Below are 20227 nucleotides of genomic sequence, written 5' to 3' on the forward strand. Positions count from 1 at the left end.
GATCATGACCTGAGCTGAAGTCAGATGCTCAACCGACTGAGCCACTCAGACGCCCCTACATCTATTTCTTTTTCTGACTGTGCATGGCCAATTGTGAACACATTGGTGGCAACAGTGATTGAATCTGGGTTTTAATTTTATCATCTGACCATTAAGTCATTTCTGTCAGGTGGCAGATGTCAGAAATTGGGTCCCTGTCAGCTGCCACCAGCAGCTGGAATCTGGTTTTCCTGTATTTTTTTTTAGTCTGTGGATTCTGCTATTTCCTAAAACTTCAGAATGCAGGGTTGAAAAGATTTTGGTGTCATTCCAACTACTGATAGCGTGCTCTATGTTTGTATGTTCTGTGCGTACCAACATGGCATCCTCTAAAGTGTCTTACCTAAGAGAAGTCTTTGAACAAAAAGTAAATCAAATTCCTAGCATGCAATGATCAACTTTTGTTTTTCTAAACAAATTAATGTCTCTTTAGACCTTCTGAAACATGGCTAAAGAAAGGAGACTCATTATGTAAAGGGTATGAACACTGAAAAGAAAAACTGCCCTACTCAATTGAGAAAGAGATCACAAAATGACTCAGATTTTCAATATGTTCTTTGGAAGGACCTAATGGTACTTAATCATGTCCTGTATATTCTTAATTACATACCATACATATGTTGTTTAACTGACCAACATTTATAATAGATGTGGATGCTTGTTGCTACCCTAAATTTTGTTGCTTTATCAAAGCTGCCTCTTTTAGTTTTGAAGAGATGATAAGATTTTTCTTTTTTTTTATATTAAAACATTTTTTAATGTTTTATTTATTTTTGGAGAGGGAGAGGGAGAGGGAGAGAGACGGAGAGGGAGAGGGAGAGAGAGAGAGAGAGAGAGAGAGAGAGAGAGAATGAGTGGGGGAAGGCAGAGGAAGAGAGAGAGGGAGACACATAATCTGAAACAGGCTCCAGGCTCTGAGTACAGAGCCCGACGTGGGGCTCGAACTCCTGAACAGGGAGATCATGACCTGAGCCGAAGTCGGATGCTTAACTGACTTTAAGCATCTGACTGATTGAACCACCCAGGCACCCCAGTAAGATTTTCCTTTTTACAAACATAAAATATTTCTAAGTGAACATATTGATGTACTTTGTATACTTCTGAGGGGAGTTAATGTATCATGTTAGGAGATCTCTTAAAAAGCAAATGGGGCAAACTCCTATTCCAGCTGGGTTTCAGAAACAGTATCAACATATTAAAAACCTATACAAAGAAATGGAAAGATTTCTAAAACATTATTCTTCTTTATGTATTAAATATGTTAGCTCTTTGAAATGTTTTCTTGCTAGAGTTGTAACTCAAAGATTAAATAAAGCTTTAACTATGAATTAAAAGAATACTTTTTAAGTTACTAGGTTATACAGTAAGAAGCAAAATATTTCTCTTAAATAACTTAAAAGTTTTAATATTTGGTGTGTAATTGTGGAAGATAAATTATGTGATATTCCTATTCAAGCTGACTCTGCACAAATCAGTCTGAGTTAATAGTTATAACATTTTTAAAACATCTCTGTTTTCTTCCTGATTTTACTGCCATGTACAAATAATGCTACCACAACAGTCTACAAGTTTTGGGTTTGTTTTCTCACAAAAAGCCTAATCATTTTGAATTTGATTTTTTTCTACTGATAAACTAATATCACTTTGTCTGAGATTACAGAATAGCAAAATTATGTATTCAACTACATTAGATGAATGATAACAGGTAAAATGTTTATCTCCCTCTCTCTGCCCCTTCCCCGCTCATGCTCTGTCTCTCTCTGTCTCTCAAAAATGAATAAACGTTAAAAAAATTTTTTTTAAATAATAAAAAATAAAAAAAAGAAATTGGTTTTTAGAATGCTACAAATCATAAGGACTTAATGTGTCATTAAATTTTAATCTGACTCTTAGTTAACATTAAGACCTTAGTAATAATTAATTTGAGTTAATAACCAGTCCTTGGATACCTAACAACATAATTTTAATATACAAAGGCTCTTCATTAATACATTATAGAGGAACAAGCAATGGATAGTTAAAAAAGATGTGCAAATACCTTTAGGTTGAAGTACATACGTATTTTTTTTAAAGCGTATAAGAATATTTGATGATAGGAAATGTTTGCAAGATAATAGATGTGTATTTGTCAAGAGAAAAAAGTGACTAATTTTGTCTAAATTCCTAACAATTATTGTTGTGCTTTAAAAATACTGTTTGTAGGGCTGCCTGGGCAGCACAGTCGGTTGAGCGTCTGACTTCAGCTCAGGCCATGGTCTCACAATTCGTGGTTTTGAGCCCCATGTTGGGCTCTGTGCTGACAGTTCAGAGCCTGGAACCTGCTTTGGATGCTGTTTCTCCCTCTCCCTGCCCATCCCCTACTCACTTTCTGTGTCTCTCTCTCAAAAATAAACAAACACTAAAAAGTTAAAAAGAATATTGTTTATAACTAGTTATTGCATTTAGATAAATTAAGGTCTCTGGAGGTTTGTTTAATGCCTTCACTATTTGAGTTAATAGTTAATCACATCTTTATAAACTGATTATTACACCCCATCCTTTCCAATACTGTTGATACTATAATAATAAAAGAACCAGAGGCCTTTAACCTCATTCACTAGTGGTTTCCGCTTTCTCCTTATATTTGCGTAAAGGCTTGTACTACAAGCTGAAGAATTAAATTTTCCATGAGAAACATCACAAGAACCTCAGTAAAGGACTGTTATCAGGTACTCCTGACTACTGAATTCAGGATATAAACTCATGGACATAGCTGATATCATCACCACAGACAGCCACCGCCTAGACTAAACCATGTAACTGAGCCAGGATTTCCAGGAATGTTTCAGTCCAGGAGCAGACGTGTGGCAAAAGACAGCTTAACTGAAGATCAACAAAGTAATTAATTAATTATCTCAGACTAACTGGACTAAATAAACTGATTTAATTATGGTTAATGTTCTATTTTTAATGGATATTTTTTAAAAACCTCATTTCTTTTTTTTCTTTTTTTTTTTTTTAAGGAGTGCGACTGGGGGAGGGTCAGAGAGAGAGGGAGACACAGAATCTGAAGCAGGCTCCAGGTTCCGAGCTGTCAACACAGAGTCCGGTGCAGGGCTCGAACCCACGAACCACGGGATCGTGACCTGAGCTGAAGTCAGATGCTCAAACGACTGAGCCACCCAGGCGCCCCTAAAGCATCATTTCTTCTTACTATATTGCTAACCCTCAACTTAACAGGCTAAAATCAGAACAAAACACTCTTTAAAAATGGTATCTATTTCCAACTGAACCCTCAGAACTGGAAACAGAAGAATCCTTAATATCTGTCATAAACTAATAAAGCATCAGGCCAATTTAAAAATAATTCTGTAAAAATGTAACAACATATATTGGTTGGCCTTGTTCTATCAGGCAATGATAAAAGTGGGTAAATATTATGCAGAGTGACTTAATGGAATTCTTTTTTTTCAAGTTTATTTATTTTGAGAGGGAGGGAGGGAGGGAGAGAGAGAGTGAGAGAGAGAGAGAGAGAATCACTGTGCTCTCAGTGCAGAGACTAATGCAGGGCTTGATCTCTCAAACTGAGATCATGACCTGAGCCAAGATCAAGAGTTGGACACTTAACTGACTGAACCACGCTGGTGCCCCTGGAATTCTTTCTTTTTAAATGACCATGTACTTATTTGCACAGGTCCATTAAGAATCTATCCTCTTTTTAACCCGATAAATCTTACCTCCTTCTTATAGATAAATCTAATGTGTAACTTATGACCACACTAAAAGTTTTATTTTAATTAGGTGTGACAACCCAACTCTTAAGGAAAAAGGACTACATTTCACATGTAGAACTATCTAAAAGGCCTCCCAGGAAAACATGCTGGGTGCCCACTTGACGGCTTGGGAAATTCTAGCCTTAGGGTTGTAAAGATTATGAGCTCCTGGCAGGTCAGGATCATTAATAAACATGGGATCTCTGAGAAAGAGGACACCTTACAGCTATAAGTACTGTAAGTAAAACCTGGTACTGGTGAATTACATGGTTCTTGGTTCCTGTTCTAAATAGAATAAAGAGAGTAACTTATTTCTGACACATGAAAGTAAAATTTAAGCTCAGGGCCTTTATAAAACACCTCAGAGGCAGACAGAAATGACCTCTGAAGCCTGAAGTTCATGTGGTTCTAGTTTTGTTAACCACAAAAGATACATAAAAAAAATACGTAAAAGGTCTTTATGGATTAATCAACATCACCTGTTGCATACATAGTTTAGCTACGTAGATAAACTTGCCAAATAAAACAAAAAAATCAAACTAATGACACTAAATCACTACCTCACTGAGCAAGTTATGTGGTTCAAAGTGTCCTTCATGGTGGGAACTTGTCCACAAGGAGGGAGTGTGGGAACGAGAAGCATCACTTTGTCTTTCTTCCCTTATCACGAAGCACCTCACATGCCAAAGTTAACAAACAAATGGAAACCAAAAAATAAACACCAAATGAACAAAAAATTCACTCAGTATGCTGAGAAGTAGCTGTTTTCTCATTATGAACAGGCCAATGTAAACTTAATACATGGCAGTTTCGTGTTTCCTTCCCTCTTTTAAATACTGTATTCGGTGTCACTGTATTCAGTGACTTTCTTGTACTCTTGGCAAGTAAGATGTTCTTTTCTAAATGCTTTCATTTTTGAGTATTCTTTGGCAATAGTTTTTGGCACAGACATGAATAATAAATATTCTTTGGATAAATAAATAAATGAAGACCTGAACTTTGTCTCCCAAGAGTCGAGTCTGGAAATGGCATTTGATAAAGCCACCATCTCAACAACCAAAAGAGTAAGCAGTTCCTTCTGGGCAGAGTTTTTCAAATCATGTTAAAATTCTTCTCTCCTGATTTACCTTGGTGTCAAACTCCTTTTTCAAATACAGAGAAAATTAGGATGATAACAGGTCCCTGTCTCTCTTCACCCAGATGTTTATGTATTAATAATCCGACTTCTCTGTGATGAGTGAGCGTGATGATACACATGAGACCGGGGATTGAAGTTTCTCTTTGAAAAGTCGTTCTTTACATTGCTCATCCATTTACAGTCAGGATGTTTTTCTTAGAACATTTTTAATTCATTAAAAAATATATAAATATAAACACTACTTACTGGATCAAAGACCAACATCCTGCAAAGGAGATGAACAGCTTCATGTGTAGCCTGGCTAGACAGGGTATAAAGTACAGGAAGAGATGGCTGTAAAAAAAAAAAATAAAGAGTTGAAATATGTGAGTCTCTGTATGCGTAGATATGGAATACAGCCAACTTATTAAGAGGTCAGTACCAAGCTCAAAAGATGTGTGTACACAAGTCTACATTCAAAGGGAATGGGTATTCCCCTCGCTAAGCAGTCTTCAGAACCAACAACTGTCACTGACTTCCAGTAGCATATTTTACATTGCATGATTACCCATTGTAGGTCAGAACACAAAGGAGCCTACGAGAACTGAAAGCTAACTCTGTGCATATGGTGCTCCTGCTAGCCTTACTGTAAATACTCTGCAAAGTAGGGAAGACTAAACATGCCTAGAAGTGGGAGACAACAAATAGGTAAAACCTTAGACACGTGCAAAGTTAAGCATGTAAACTAGGTCTTACATGTCTGCCTACTTCCAACAAAGCCACGTAGGAAAATCCAATAAGAACAGCAGCAAGACATCTTAGAATCATCAGGAGATAATTATTCACCTCACAGAAGTTTTCTGCAGGATCAAGGACTAACAGAGAGAAGATAAGATGAGGGTTCTAATTTACTAACTAATTAGATAAATCAACATGTCTGAATCCCAGGATCCTTAAGCGCAGAATGAGGTTGGACAAATGATGTGAAGCTGACTTTAGCTCTAAAGTTGTATGAAACCCGATAGGATTACAACAGATAAAAAGCATTATGTGAGTAGAACCCATTTATCACCGGCACTCAAATATTTGTAGATCAGCTTATTATTCTTTGTTGCATTTACATGTTTGCAGATAGAGAAGTATTTCTCGTTAAAAACATGTAAGTCTGTGGTAGCCCTGAAATCAGTTGTATTAGTCAAGATAAGGGGTGGAGTGTGGAGAGTGTGTTTAATTTACATATTTTCCCTAGGGATTTTTTCATTGTGTAAAAGTAAATAATTTGATATTTTTGAAAGATTCTGATTCTTTGACTGCAAATAGCTGGTATTTTTCAGTGGCTTATGCAGGTTGGCAGCCGAATTCCAGCCAATTCTCACTGACCAAAATATCTCACCATAAGAAATTCTCTCCTTGCCACTTTTTTTTTTTTTAATTTTTAAGATTTTGTTTTTAAGTAATCTCTACACGCAGAGTGGGGCTCGAACCTACAACCCCGAGATCAAGAGCTGCATGCCCCACTGCCGGAGCCAGCCAGGCAGCCCTCCTAAAGAATCCAGCCCTCATCCTATTTTTGAGCTGGAGGTATGTTCCAGCTCAGGGAATGAAATACGGGAATGAGTAGTAGAACAGGTGGGTTCTAATTCTGCCTTCACTAGGAGTCAGGTAAGTCACTAGAACCTTGGCTTTCTCATCTATTAAACTGGACCAGCACAGACCAGCCTACCAACCCAAAGCATTGCTAATCATCTACCACCCACCGAATGCCAGGCCCTGGGCTAAGTGCTGGAGCAACAGAGATAAGCATCAGGTCTCAGAAGGGCAAGAAAAACATATGAACAAACAGTTCTAGAGGCCACTGAACGGAGAACAAATTACAAGGCAAAATTTGTTAAGACTTGAGAACAACTGGATACAAGATGAGGAGCTTGTGAAAATCAAATGAGTGGATGTGAAGGCGACCTGAAAATTTACACCTTCCCCCATCTAGTCTTTCTTTACAGAATTACACCCAACAAATACACTAAAAATAAAGCTAAATTTCACTTCAGCCTGGAACAGTCATATTAATATGTCTCCTCCTTTTCTGTGTTCAAATGCATGTTAAGAAGGGGTACAGAGATAAAGAAGTCAGTTCAGTTATGCCAACACCTCTCCACAAAGACAACCACTGATAATTTAGTTCCTAGCACTGGCTCCGCAGGAAAGATGCAATACTAAACATACTGAATGTCTAATTCCATTTTCTTCCCCTCTAATTCACCGGCCATTGTGGTTGAAACCAGCTGGGCCAAGGGTAACAGAACTAGACAAGTTTATATTTCTCATCAAGTGCAACAGAACCTATCTGAATAAAAGAAAAAACAGAATGCTTAGAAATATGCCCTAAATATTTCATTTGGGAAAAAGGTTTTGCTAATTGCCCCCACATTCACACACATTACTCTTTCCCCTTTAAAACATACCAGTCCATTTTCTTTGTTCTGCAAGTTTGTTGTTCTGCAACAACAAACAAGTTGTTTGTTCTGCAAGTTTATAAGCCACTTAGCAATGTAGGAGTGAGTGGGTGCCAGTGCTGAATCACGGGGACAAGAAGGGTTGTAAAGAGTGCTCTATTAATGACTATGATTAATTGTCAGTGAAATGAAGCAAGAATGAGCTTCTGGACCTGGGTAAGGGGCCCTAAATGATGTATGTCGCAGTCATCATAAGCCAAGTGCAGAGTGCTGATCCCCACAATAGAGTTGGCTAGGCTGGCTCAGCTGTGTGAGTCCTGTCCTGCAAGTTTTTAGCTGGCAGCAAAGAAGCTGTGACCATCAGTCAGCAACGTTAATTAAGTGTGTACAACGGGCAGTGCACTATACAGTAAGCACTCTGGGCTTATAGAAAAGAAATCCCGACTTGAAAAAGAAGTTTGAATTGAATGAACTTCTAACATGATCTATTAAATGTAAATGGGTACCTGTCAGCAGACAGGGCTATTTTCACTTTTGTGAAAATATTACATGTATTACTGACACAATTAGTTGGGAACAATCTGAGGAAAAAGGAAATTCTAAACCTTGTAAGAGATGAACAGAAGGACTAAAGACTGATAACAGACTTTTCAATCCTACCAGTAGGTCAGTGCCTTAAGTATCAACTTCAAAAAATACTTGGGCCATGGCAGCTAAGACTGCATTCATCCAAGATTTTGAGCTGTAGAGGAGAAAACAATAACTAAAAAATACTGAACAGTGTTTTTGTCTGCCCAGCAGACAAAACAGCATTCCTTGACCTTTGGGGAACCACTCCCTTTCCACTCGTGAATCAAATGGCTGAGCTTGACTTCAATCTCTCAACTCGAAGGATGGGCACCTGACCCAGGTCTGGTCATTCAAATGATATATTCAACTGAACGCCACGACAGGCTCTGGGATAGATACATGTTCTGAAATAGGGATGGGACAGGCAACAGACTGGCCAATCCAACCATACCCCCCCAGTCCTCTTCTCCTTTACCTACCTTTATTAGAGGGGATAGAAAATACTCAATTTTTTTTTTTTTTTTTTTTAGCTTGTCTGGCATCTGGCAAGTTACATATTACATAGTTCCAGACAATGACATGTAAGCAGAAATTCACTAGGCAGTCTTCTGGGAAAATTTCCTTTCCTGATAAAGGGGACACATACTACTAGTGTTCCCTCTTTCCTCCATTTTCTTGTTTTCAATGTGAACAGCATTTCTGGACAAGCTACAGCCATTTTGTGACCAAGATAAGCAAGAGGGTGTGAAATTGATGTTCTAAAGATGGAAGAGCAGCAAGAAAGAAAAAAACTAGGTCCTTGATGACATAAACGAGCTGCCAGACCAGCTCCAGACTGCTTACCTTTGGACCTCTTGATATGAGGGAAAAAAAGAACCCCTATTTCTTTAAACCACTGTAAGCACGATTTTCTATTGCTTATAATCAAACATATTCATAAGTGAATCAGTGACCTTCCAAATATTTTTTTCTAGATCTAACTGGGAAAGCTCTTTCCTGAAGGATTGATATGTTAGTAGAATATACACCTGGACTGCTGGTTCCATTTTTATAAACACACAGGGGAAAACAAAACAGAGAAGGGTCAGATTCCTGGCTTGGAACATCACTTGACTACTTGAATCAGCAAGGCCTGAAGTCAGTTGTAGCTCAACAACTTCATATAAAAAGTTGCAGGAGTCAGTAAGTTTCCTTTTCCCCTTAAGCCAGTTGTAACTGAGTTTCACTGAAAAGAGTGATTGATACGCTGTATGGAGATAGGTATATTAATCAACCACACAAGTAAATTAATTTGAGACAGTAATCTGTGACTCTAAGAAAACAGCCAATCTGATTCTCCTTTTGTATAGGAATGGTTATATTTTTTAAAAAGTCCCAACAAACAACAGTAAATATTGCCGTTTGTACAAATATGTGTAAATAAAAGCATAGAAAAATATGTCTGGGAAGATGTCCTCAAATTAATCCAGGGGTAACTGGGATAGTGTAGGGGTAGCTAGGGATGACGAATTCTCCGTAAAATTTGTATTTTACATGTACTCATATATCATTTGCATAAACAAATAAAATTTAAAAAGTCTGCTGTGAAGGTATATGTGCCGGGCAGTGTATACTGGCTAAGAACAGGTTTTAGAATTAGAGAAATCTACTTTTGACACCTGGCTTATGACCTTAAGCACACTGTTTGACCTCTGTAACCCTCCGTCTATTTATAAAAAGGAACAATATGGTACATTACAGTGCTGTGAGGATTTAATGAACTAATGTACAAGAAGTGGTTTGGGCAATGACGTGTGTGTGCGTGTGTGTGTGTGTGTGTGTGTGTGTGTGTATAAAATTATATGTAAGTATTGTTAGCAATGATTATTGTTAGTAAAGAATGGTTAGCACCATCTAACTTTGAGTAGCTCCTTAAATGGGAATTACCTGAAAAAAGCTAGGTTTTTCTTTTTGTAATTCAAACTCAAAAACTTGTATCGAAATGTTAGCATCCCTCCCGAGTTTAAATGTGGTTCATCTAACTTCTACATCAGGTAATCAGAATAAGTACAGTGAGGTATAGCTTTTGCCCTGTGAAGACCTCCAAGAGCCTAAGCAGCTTCACTGAGAATTATGAGTCCTGTCTAAAAGTTAGAGGTTTTTACTGTGTGCATGCACTTTCATCAGAATGAGAATATAGCTCATTCTGCCTCAATCATACACTTAAAAAAGAAATTCTTCTGAAATTATCTACAGGTTTTTGTAAAAAAAACTTTTATCATGGTAATACATAAAAAACACTGAACCTTATCTAATACCTTTTCTGCATCAATTGAGATAATCATGATTTTTCTCACTGAAAATGTCAAAAAATATATTAATAGATTTTCTGTAGGTGAACCATCTTTGCACTCCTGGGACAAACTCCACTTGATCATAATATGTTACTTAAAAAAAAAAACAACAAAAACCACAAGCTGGGGTGCTTGGGTGGCTCAGTCGGTGTCGTGACCGACTTCGGCTCAGGTCATGATGTCGTAGTTCGGGAGCTGGAGCCCCACATCGGATTCTGTGCTGATAGCCTGGAGCCTGCAGCCTGCTTCACATTCTGGGTCTCCCTCTCTCTGTGTCCCTCCCCCGCTCACGCTCTCTCTCTCAAAAATAAACATTAAAAAAAAAAAAAAAACTTAAGAAAAAAATCACAAGCTATACCTACCATTTTATGGTGAGAATTTTAATTGTTAATATTTATTAAGTGTTCAGAATACCAGACACTATTCTATGCTCTCCTTGCATGTACTATCTATCTCTTTATCATTATAATAATTTAATGAGATAGGAATCATTTTTATTCTGATTTTATAGATGAATGAATTGAGGCACACAGAAGTTAAGTAATCTGCCTAAGGTCACAAAGTGAGTTACCGGTAGAGGCAGGATTCACAATTCATTCTGTCTGAAAACCGTAGCGTACGACTCCTGGGACACCATCATCATGTTGTGCCCTGTGGTGAGCCTGAGACTGACACCACAGCCTGCACTCTTAATCACTGAAGACCAAAGAAATACAACAGTATGTATCTGGTGTGGAACACTGAGCTAAGAACTATGTCTTTTGCAGGATAGTCTTGATGTACAGAACCATACAAGCTATAGTGTATATACTGGATTTGGAACCCAATTAATTTTTTAAAGTTAAGAAAAAATTCCAAATGGCTACGTACCAATATACTTGTGTGTGGGTGTGTATGTGTCTTCCAATCTCAGGTCTAAGTGGCTGTAATGTGAATGGAGATACCTTTAAGCAGTTGCTAACAGGCCAAGAGGCATGAAGGATACGCATCATGGGTATAAGGGAAGGGGTAGAGAGTGGGAAGGGAAAAGGCAGAGTCTGACTGATGGCTTAAGTGAAGAGCTTCAAGGGTTTGCTAACTTCTCTTGAGAGTAATGGTGCTATAAAGATCTACTAGCAAATGTGGATAAAAACTTGAATTTCCATACTGGGGGAAAAAATGGAACGAAGTAATATGCTAAGTTTATTTACATTCAATTATATATGATATACAAATCTACCTGGATTAGTGTTCAATGCCCATGAACACCTGATTCAGGAGACCATTTCTGGCACTGGTTATAACAGTATCTAAAGATAAAACTTTAAAGTTTTGTATAAAGTGTATCTAGCCTCTGGACAAAAATGGTCTCCTAGTTTGTTTCCACCCCACTAGTCTCTTTAAAACCAAAATATTCTAACAGCAAGACTAGCCAGGGCTACCCCTAACTTTTAATGTGGAGTTCCCTTAAGAGCATCACTAATCTTAATGATAAACAAAATAATAAACTCTAAGAGGCATTACTGTTAAGAGGCCAATTCATGCAAAAATGTATAGGAAAAAAATTCTGCTTAACATCTTAACCTATTTAACTGGTTAAATAAATATAGAACTTTAAATTTTTCTTTCTCCCCTCCTTCATTTTACACAATAATATATTTATTATTTTTGTATTTAATTGAAATTTCTAGGTTTTTACAACTAACAGATTTTTATTTTTATTTTTTAAAGTTTATTTATTTTGAGGTGGGGGTGGAGGGGAGGCAGAGAGAACGAATCCCAAGTAGGCGTTGTGGCATCAGCAGAGTGGCTTGATCTCACCAACTGTGAGATCACGACCTGAGCTGAAACCAAGGATCAGATGCTTAACTGACTGAGCTACCCAGGCGCCCTGTATAACTAACAGATTTTTAAAATTTCTAGTAGGAAAAGGACTCACTTGCCAGGAATGCTCAAAGGACAGCAGTTGCTTTTGGTGCAGTATGTTACATCTTCCAGCTGTTCTAGAAGGCAGGCAGGAAACTCCTTAGGAAGCCTTGCTCTCTCAGCTGCTGTTTAGCAGCTCTGACAAAGGATTAATTAGCTGGCAACCACTAGCAATAGTTAAAATTCCTCTAGAGTTGGAAGGGTGGCACCAGGGTATGTGATCTTAATCACATTTCATTACTGGCTACTTTTAGTCAGGAAAGACCTAAAGAGGTCAGTAAAACAGGAAAATTATTTTGCTAGTTCCAAGGGCATATTCACCATGAGGTACTGATAAATTTCTTTAATATTCCTGATGACGGCCAATATATAGAACATAATAGATCTTTTGGGTTCCTTATATTAATACAGAACCTTTCTCTAGGTTAAGACTTACTGTGTGCTTTTCTAAGAGAATTAGGACCCAAAATTATTTCAGAGTTTATAAACTAAATGCAATAGAGGGATGTAACCGGCAGGGGGCTATTTAAAATCCCAGCATCTACATCTCTATTTTTCTAGTTGGGGTTGGTTTTAGAAGAGAACACACTTTACCCATTGCCCTTTATGCCTGTGAGAATGGAAGCTGTGGATTCACACTGGAATTACAGAGAGAAACTGCCAGGGGAAGGCAAGGCCTTGCTTAAATGTCTGTTTGGTAAGCTGAGAGGAGAGTCGAAGTCAGTCTGCCATTTGGTCATTCAGATCAATCAGTCCTGATGATCCATCAGATCATCTAAATGCCCAATTTAAAAGAAACCAAGGCAGAGCCCAGGAAAATTAGCTGCTGAATCTTCTTGTTCAAGCCTCCTCTTTTCTGTTTAGTTTGCTGTTCCCGAGAAAAGTATTTTCCTTGCTCACTCTTCACATCATTAAGCTGTTCTGTCCAAAGTGGATTAGGAAAAGTGCTTCTAAAAAATGCTGCTAAACCAACAGGTGGAGATAAAAGCCGTCTTGTCTTCCTCAACAGTGACTTGTCTGGTTATAAGTAATATTGATCAGTACAAATCTGGCAACCTCTCTCCATACTTCTTTTCTAAAAACATTTACATCTGATTCTGTGTTAGTGGAAAGAGTACAGTAGAAATAGCTTCATCCTTGTGGTTGGAGTAAGAGGTACCGAGTATTTTGGCTCAGTATTTAGAAAAAGACATCTTGATGTACATGTACGAGGTATGGCACTGGAGTGAAAGCTCCACCTCCAGTAATTTTCCCAGACACATCAAAAACCAGGAGACAAAAAGCCAGGGGTCATTTAGGTGCTACACAGTATTTATTTTCTCCTAAAGCACTGGGGATTATGGTATTTTATTTAGTTTTACAAATATTTAACATTTTCTTATTTATGACCATGACATAAAAAATAAATAAAACCCGTAAGTAATGTTCTTATTTAAACAGTCTTAACTCATTATTCTGTCGGAAGAGAAATCCTGCCCACATGGTTACCAAATACAGATCCCCACCCTATCATGTTACCTGTTTATGAGGACCCCTGAGTATGTGTGCCTTAGCGCCTTCACAAGCCGTCCTCATTGCTTCCAGTGATGGTGTGCCCAAAAGATCCGTGATCAAATCCAACTACAAGGAAATATGAAATACAGATGGATATAGTAAGATCTCATGGAAACAACTTTCCATTACTCTTCAATCACTCAAGGCCAAGGACCTAATTTGGAGGGGAAAAAACACGACACCACCTTAAGGCAAATTCCAAATTAACTGATAGGAGCCCCTATGTTCACTTTCTGGACTACTTTGAAAAGGCCAGAAAAATATTTTTATTAGGAATCCAGATGACAGAAATGAACTATGTTTCGGCAAGCATGGCATTCTAAGGCTATAGTAGTTTAGGAGTCTGCATCTACCTACCCTGGGTCTTGATATCATGGTATCTATGATCCTTGCAGAGGTGAACTGCTCTTTTGCTCCTGGCTAATGACTGTTCTTTTCAAACAGTTAAAGAATGGATTCTGATGCTTCCAAAGGATTCAGGCTCATCAAGGAGCTAATCCATAAATCAGGCAGCTGTGATTTAGGAACTACTCAGAACATTCACATCTGAAATGAAAGCTAAGTTATTGATGTGTGGGCCAGAACACCTCATTTACATTCTAGGTATGCTAGAAATCTCTTACACTGGCAGAAAACTGCGGTTCTTAGAAAACTATAATACTGAATAAGACCACATTTAGTTAGCAAAGCACAATAAAAAATGGTCTTCTCACAAGTCTTGGTAGGTCGGACACCACCTCCACAATTTTCTGTAGTGCTAAAACTCTTCCAACTTCATAACCTAATTAGCAATAATATGTCATTCGGATTCTTCCAGGATGGAAAATTCCTACCTACAGAATACTTCATTTTCTGGTACTGGGATTGCCAGATATAAAGCACCATTTTATTTCCTTTTTTTTTTGTTTGTTTTTTTTGTTTGTTTATTTGTTTTTGAGAGAGAGAGAGCCCAAGCAAAGGAGGGGCAGAGAGAGGGAGGGGGACAGAGGATCCAAAGTGGGCTCTGTGCTGACAGCAGTGAGCCTGATGCAGGGCTAGAACTCATGAACTGGAAGATCACGACCTGAGCCAAAGCTGGATGCTTAACTAACCGGCCACCTAGGTGCCCCTAAAGCACCATTTTTCTGCACTTATCAAAACTATGAGGTCTATATAAGGATCACTGTCCTCCAGGATAATGGGGATGATCAAGTAGCTTGTTTCCCATAAAAGATCTCTACACAAAGCCTTTTGGGAAAAGTGTGTTGGTGATACTTATGGATCTCTAACTACTAACCTAAAGGCAGAAGAAAATAACTGGCTCATGAAAACATATGGAAACATTCAGAAAGTTGTCTACAATGGGTTAGATCCACGGATGAGAAATATTTTTATGTACTGTAGCACCTAGGGTTTTCATTTCTCAAAGATACAGAGAAAATGCTACAGAAAATGACTACTTCCATTTAGAAGTTAGCCTCTTTTCCTATTTTAGATCTTGACTTCTCATACTAAAATACACTGATGATAGATAGTGTTATCTGTTACTGGCTACATCATACTGGCAAATTCAAGACGCATGCATTTCTCTAGAAAATAAGGTATCTGAATCCCAGGCCAGTTGCCGCATACTTTGTTTTACACACACACAACACACAACACACAACACACAACACACAACACACACACACACACACAGTCTTTTCAGTAGCAACCCAAGATCCTGGTTCAATATACAGGATTTGAACACCTTAACTTTTATTTAAGCTTTTCTGTATGACAGCTGCTTATGTGCAGACATGATGATGGTCTTACAGGTAAGTCCATTAAAATCTACTCTCTAAAAAAATCGAATAGTGAAGTGGGTACTGTCAATAGTACCCAACATTAAAATTATATATGACAATTTTTTATCACTAGGATCAATTTTTAAGATGGAAATTTGATAAAAATAGACTTGGAATGTTTAGCAGAAAAATAACTAAATGCTGATCATAGCATATACAGTTTCTAATGTATCAGTTAATTCTTTGTAGAAACAATTCCATTTTGGGTCAGGTGCATGAATTATTTACAAAGATACTCAGTAGTCAGGGTGATCTCTTACAATGTGATCAATCAAATCTCAATACTCCCTTGCTCAAAACCTTCATACCGCTTTCCATTACAATTTGGACAGAATAAAGTCCAAAGTCCTTATCAGGTCATCACAGTCAGGCGCTCTTTCTCCCTCCGACCTTGTCTCCTACAAGCTCCTCCTTGATTGTGCCATCCCCCCAACATGCCACACTTGTTCCTGCCTCAGAGGCGTAATTATGTGGGTTGTCCCTTTTCCTGGAACACTCCCAATATCTCGCTCCCCCATTTCACTTGAGTACTCCTCAAATGTCATCCCTTCAGAGAGAGAATCCTTTAGCACTGCTCTTCTCCATTGTCATCCCCTGGTTCAATTTTTCTTCACAAAATTTATCATTATTTAGGTTTACGTTTATTTGTAGACTTTATTTTCTGTCTCATGTGCAAGTTTCACGAAGGCAGGAACTAACCTTGTCTTATTTACTGCTGCATACCTATCATCCTGGCATAGCACCACTCTCACAGTTGCTAACATTTGCTGAGAGCTCACTGTGTGCCTGGCCGCGTTTCCAGCTTTATTTGATCTGCACAACAGTCCTCAGAACCTTCTAATTTGCCTGAGAATGACTAGACAGTAAGTGGCAGAGATAGGACTAGAACCCATCGATTTGATTCTGCAGCCCGAGTCCATCATTGTTACATTATTCTAATGCAAACTTTATGTTTGCATTGTTAGAATTTATGGATAAAAAATACTTAGGAATTATCGCAAGAAAATATGATAATGAATTAGCTCTTAGGGCAGATAAAGTATCATGAATGGGTTCTTAAAACTACCTTTTAATAAGCTTCTAATGTTCTCTGCCATATTTAAATATTGTAGCTCCAAAACAAAGGTTAGAAATGTTTCTAAATGTTCAGATTTAAGGAAATCAACACTTAAAATTTATATTCTAAGCATAAAGAGTAAGTACATTAAGCCACCAAATACATTTTCAAGTTGGATGCGTTCAGTTAGAAAGAACAGAGACAATCTAACAACTGAAGATTACACCTGTGCAAACGGTTACATGCATCAGCGCAAGTAATAAAGCCAACACTCCCTCTAATAGGCCGGTAAGTTACAAAATGAATCTCTCTGTAATCTTCAACTTCATAACTTTTCTGAATTTTAAGTGAACCCGAATTTGCTAAAAGCAATGCAGACAGTACAACGAATAAGCCCAGGACATGTGTGCAAGGTGGTTTTTTCCTTTAAATCTGTAATAGAATTGAAAGCTACTAAAGCCTAAAGTAAAATCATACCTGCTGAATGGGACTTTGTGCCTGAAACAGTATTCTTCGTCCTAGTAGTTCTGCAAAGATACATCCGACAGACCAGATGTCAATAGCATTGCTGTAATGACGACTGCCCATCAGGATTTCCGGAGCCCGATAATACTGAGTAACAACTTCCTGAGTCATATGACGGGATTCATCTAATTCCTCCACTCTGGCCAATCCAAAATCACAAATCTAAATAGAAAAGATTATCAAAATATTGTTAAAGAGACACATGTATTTACAAATGGTAAAGTAAAACAAAATAGCCAAAAAGTTAAAATCATGATAGATCTCCAAACTCAGAAGTTTTCAATGATACAGGTAGGGTATATTTGTGTCAATGTATAATTTGATCTTATCGGTATAAGAGGGGGGGGGAAAGCTCAAACTTCCTTATTTCTACATAAAATGATGATCTTAAAAATATTCTTCTCACTTTTAATGTCTTTTCAATTGATAACTAAACCAAAAAGACAGCTCAACGCACATTTCTAGGTTTAATGTAGAAACCAAACTATGTATTTTCAAGGCTTCTTGAGGAAGTATTATAAGAAAAAAAAAAAAAAGAGCCAATCTTGAAGACTTCCTGAACTATGTTCACTCTCATTACAGAATACACGTAGTAAAATTTCTTTAAATCAAACTGAGTCCTAAACTTCACATGTATCTATTTAAAATACTAATTCACACTCAAATGTGTGAATATGTCAAAATGTGGCACACTGTAGGATACCAGTGCCACTAGGTTCGTTCTTTTCTTCGTGCCGTAAATATTTAACTTCATGCCTCTCAAGTTTTGGACAGCATGCTGGAACCTGGCGACACAACAGTAGATGAGGAAGATTGGTTAATTTACATGCAGACCGAAAAACGAATCTTTTCCTGTTACTTCTGTTTACTGAGAGGCTGCAGTTGCAAGATGAGCTGTTAGTGGACAACAGCAGTGCCACCAATGGCAACTTCTGCTTATTTTCAGGAATTAAGACTTTCTTGAAACTGGGCAAACAAAACAGAAAGGGGGAGCACTGAGGCTAAGACAAGAGAGTAACGGTCTTCCAAACTTTAGCATTCTCACTGATTAACTTCATTGAGTCAGTGTTGGAAGCGACAAAATAACACTGTTCTAAGTTGAGGTCCCAGCCTATGATTTTATTTGAAAAAAGGGTCTGACAGCTAAAAAAAAAAAAAGTTGGAAAACCATAGCAAAAAGGAAACAAAACAAAACAAAACAACAACCAAACTATAAGTTGCTTATCGGGGCGCCTGGGTGGCTCAGTCGGTTAAGCGTCCGACATCAGCTCAGGTCATGATAGCACGGTCCGTGAGTTCAAGCCCCGAGTTGGGCTCTGTGCTGACGGCTCAGAGCCTGGAGCCTGTTTCAGATTCTGTGTCTCTCTCTCTCTGACCCTCCCCCGTTCATGCTCTGTCTCTCTCTGTCTCAAAAGTAAATAAAAACATTAAAAAAAATTAAGTTGCTTATCAAATCCTCCCAAAGGCTAGGGTTCAAATAACACATAATATTTAAAATGCCATGGTGTTTTAGGATATCTTTTAAAACAAAACAAAAACCAAAGAACTTTAATCCATTTTCCTATCATTCTTGTATTTAGAGTAAAAAAAAAACAAAAAAACAAAAAACAAAAGACAAAACAACAACAAAAAACAACCAACCACCCACTGGACAGAAAATAAATTTTGTTATAAAGCAAGTCCCTTGTTAAAAACATCAGTCTGGAGTCATTTTTGGCAATTTATCTGGAAGACAAGCTAAACCCAAAGTAAGAAGTTTATATGATCAGATAGCCAAAAAGATAATGAGATTTCCAACAAAATTATCCATTTTGTGCTTAATAGGAAATAAAATATATTCATAATATGAAAGGATATAATTTAAAAGAAATGTTTTATCATAATTATTTTTGATGAATTTGTACATTTGAGAAGGCAGAATTAGTTTGTCCATAGCTTGACATTCCATTCTGGGTTTTATTTTTATTTTTTTATTTTAGCGAGAGAAAGAGAGAGAGCGAGAGAGAACGAGAGAGAGAACGAACCTTAAGCAGTTTCCACGCTCAGTGCAGAGCCCAATGTGGGGCTCCATCCCACGACCCTGGGATCATGACCTGAATCGAAATCAAGAGTCTGTCTGATGCTCAACTAACTGAGCCACCCCAGAAGCCCCCTAACGATTCTGGGTTTTAAAAGTAGGCAGCTTGGACAAGTCAAAGGAACAGGGCACAATTTCAATTTATCCTGATCTGTGTATTGGTTTATTCATAATTGACATTTTCCTCTAGTTACTCATTTATGTAGCCAGAAGTTACAATACCATTACTAATGATTTTAAAAAACAGACTTCAGGGGCGCCTGGGTGGTGTAGTTGGTTAAGCCCCCGATTCTTGATCCCGCTCTGGTCATGATCTCATGGTTGGTGAATCTGAGCCCTGCATCAGACTCTGCACTGATGGTGTGGAGCCTGCTTGGGATTCTGTCTCTCCTTCTCTCTGCGTTTCCCTGGCTGGTGTGCTCTCGTGCTCTCTCTCTCAAAAATAAATAAACATTAAAAAACTGTTTTTAACGGATTTCAAGCAGGTAATGGCATCAAGCATTCTACACAAAATGCTTCATGAAATTCTCCAACCAGAAACCAAAATAAGAAAAAACTGGCATAAATTGTCATAAAACTGATTTGGTCTGAACAGAATAAAGAATTCTTAAGTTTTTTTTGTTTTTTTGTTTTTGTTTTTGTTTTTTAATTACAACGAGGGTTGTGGGAATAGGTTGCAGATCTCTTCAAAAAGGGGAAAGGTAGCAGGGGAATGAACTCAATGACCTATAGAAAGAATATTTAGTTCGGTGGACACTGGGGACAATTAATTTCTCTGTGGAAAGAGACTGCACTACGACACTAGTTGTTTTCAGGGAAATTATGAAAAATAGTTAAAAAAAAAATCTTTCCGGAGTTAAATCAGAAACAGTTCTTGAAGGCTATAATGAAGGGAGAATTTTATCCTAAGGCAGTATATCATACCAGCTTTTAAAGAAAATTGGGCCACAGTTTAAAGAAAGCATTTAAAATACAAAATGATATTCATTTATATACTTGCTTTTAATATTTAGTTTAAC

At 37.7% G+C, this 20227-nt stretch overlaps 1 protein-coding gene across 2 annotated transcripts in view; it reads right to left on the bottom strand.

Moving 5' to 3' along the window:
- NLK (nemo like kinase) overlaps positions 1–20227 on the bottom strand; it is a 166668-nt gene that overhangs the window by 7022 nt on the left and 139419 nt on the right. For both annotated transcript variants that reach the window (XM_045487971.1, XM_045487972.1), the window contains exons 6-8: positions 17084–17293; positions 13688–13789; positions 5176–5262 (exon numbers count right to left, since the gene is read on the bottom strand). In XM_045487971.1, coding sequence (XP_045343927.1) covers positions 5176–5262; positions 13688–13789; positions 17084–17293 — 399 coding nt within the window. The remainder of the gene's footprint in view (positions 1–5175; positions 5263–13687; positions 13790–17083; positions 17294–20227) is intronic.

The sequence above is a fragment of the Leopardus geoffroyi genome, chromosome E1, assembly GCF_018350155.1.
Source record: "Leopardus geoffroyi isolate Oge1 chromosome E1, O.geoffroyi_Oge1_pat1.0, whole genome shotgun sequence".
Classification (NCBI taxonomy): domain Eukaryota; kingdom Metazoa; phylum Chordata; class Mammalia; order Carnivora; family Felidae; genus Leopardus; species Leopardus geoffroyi.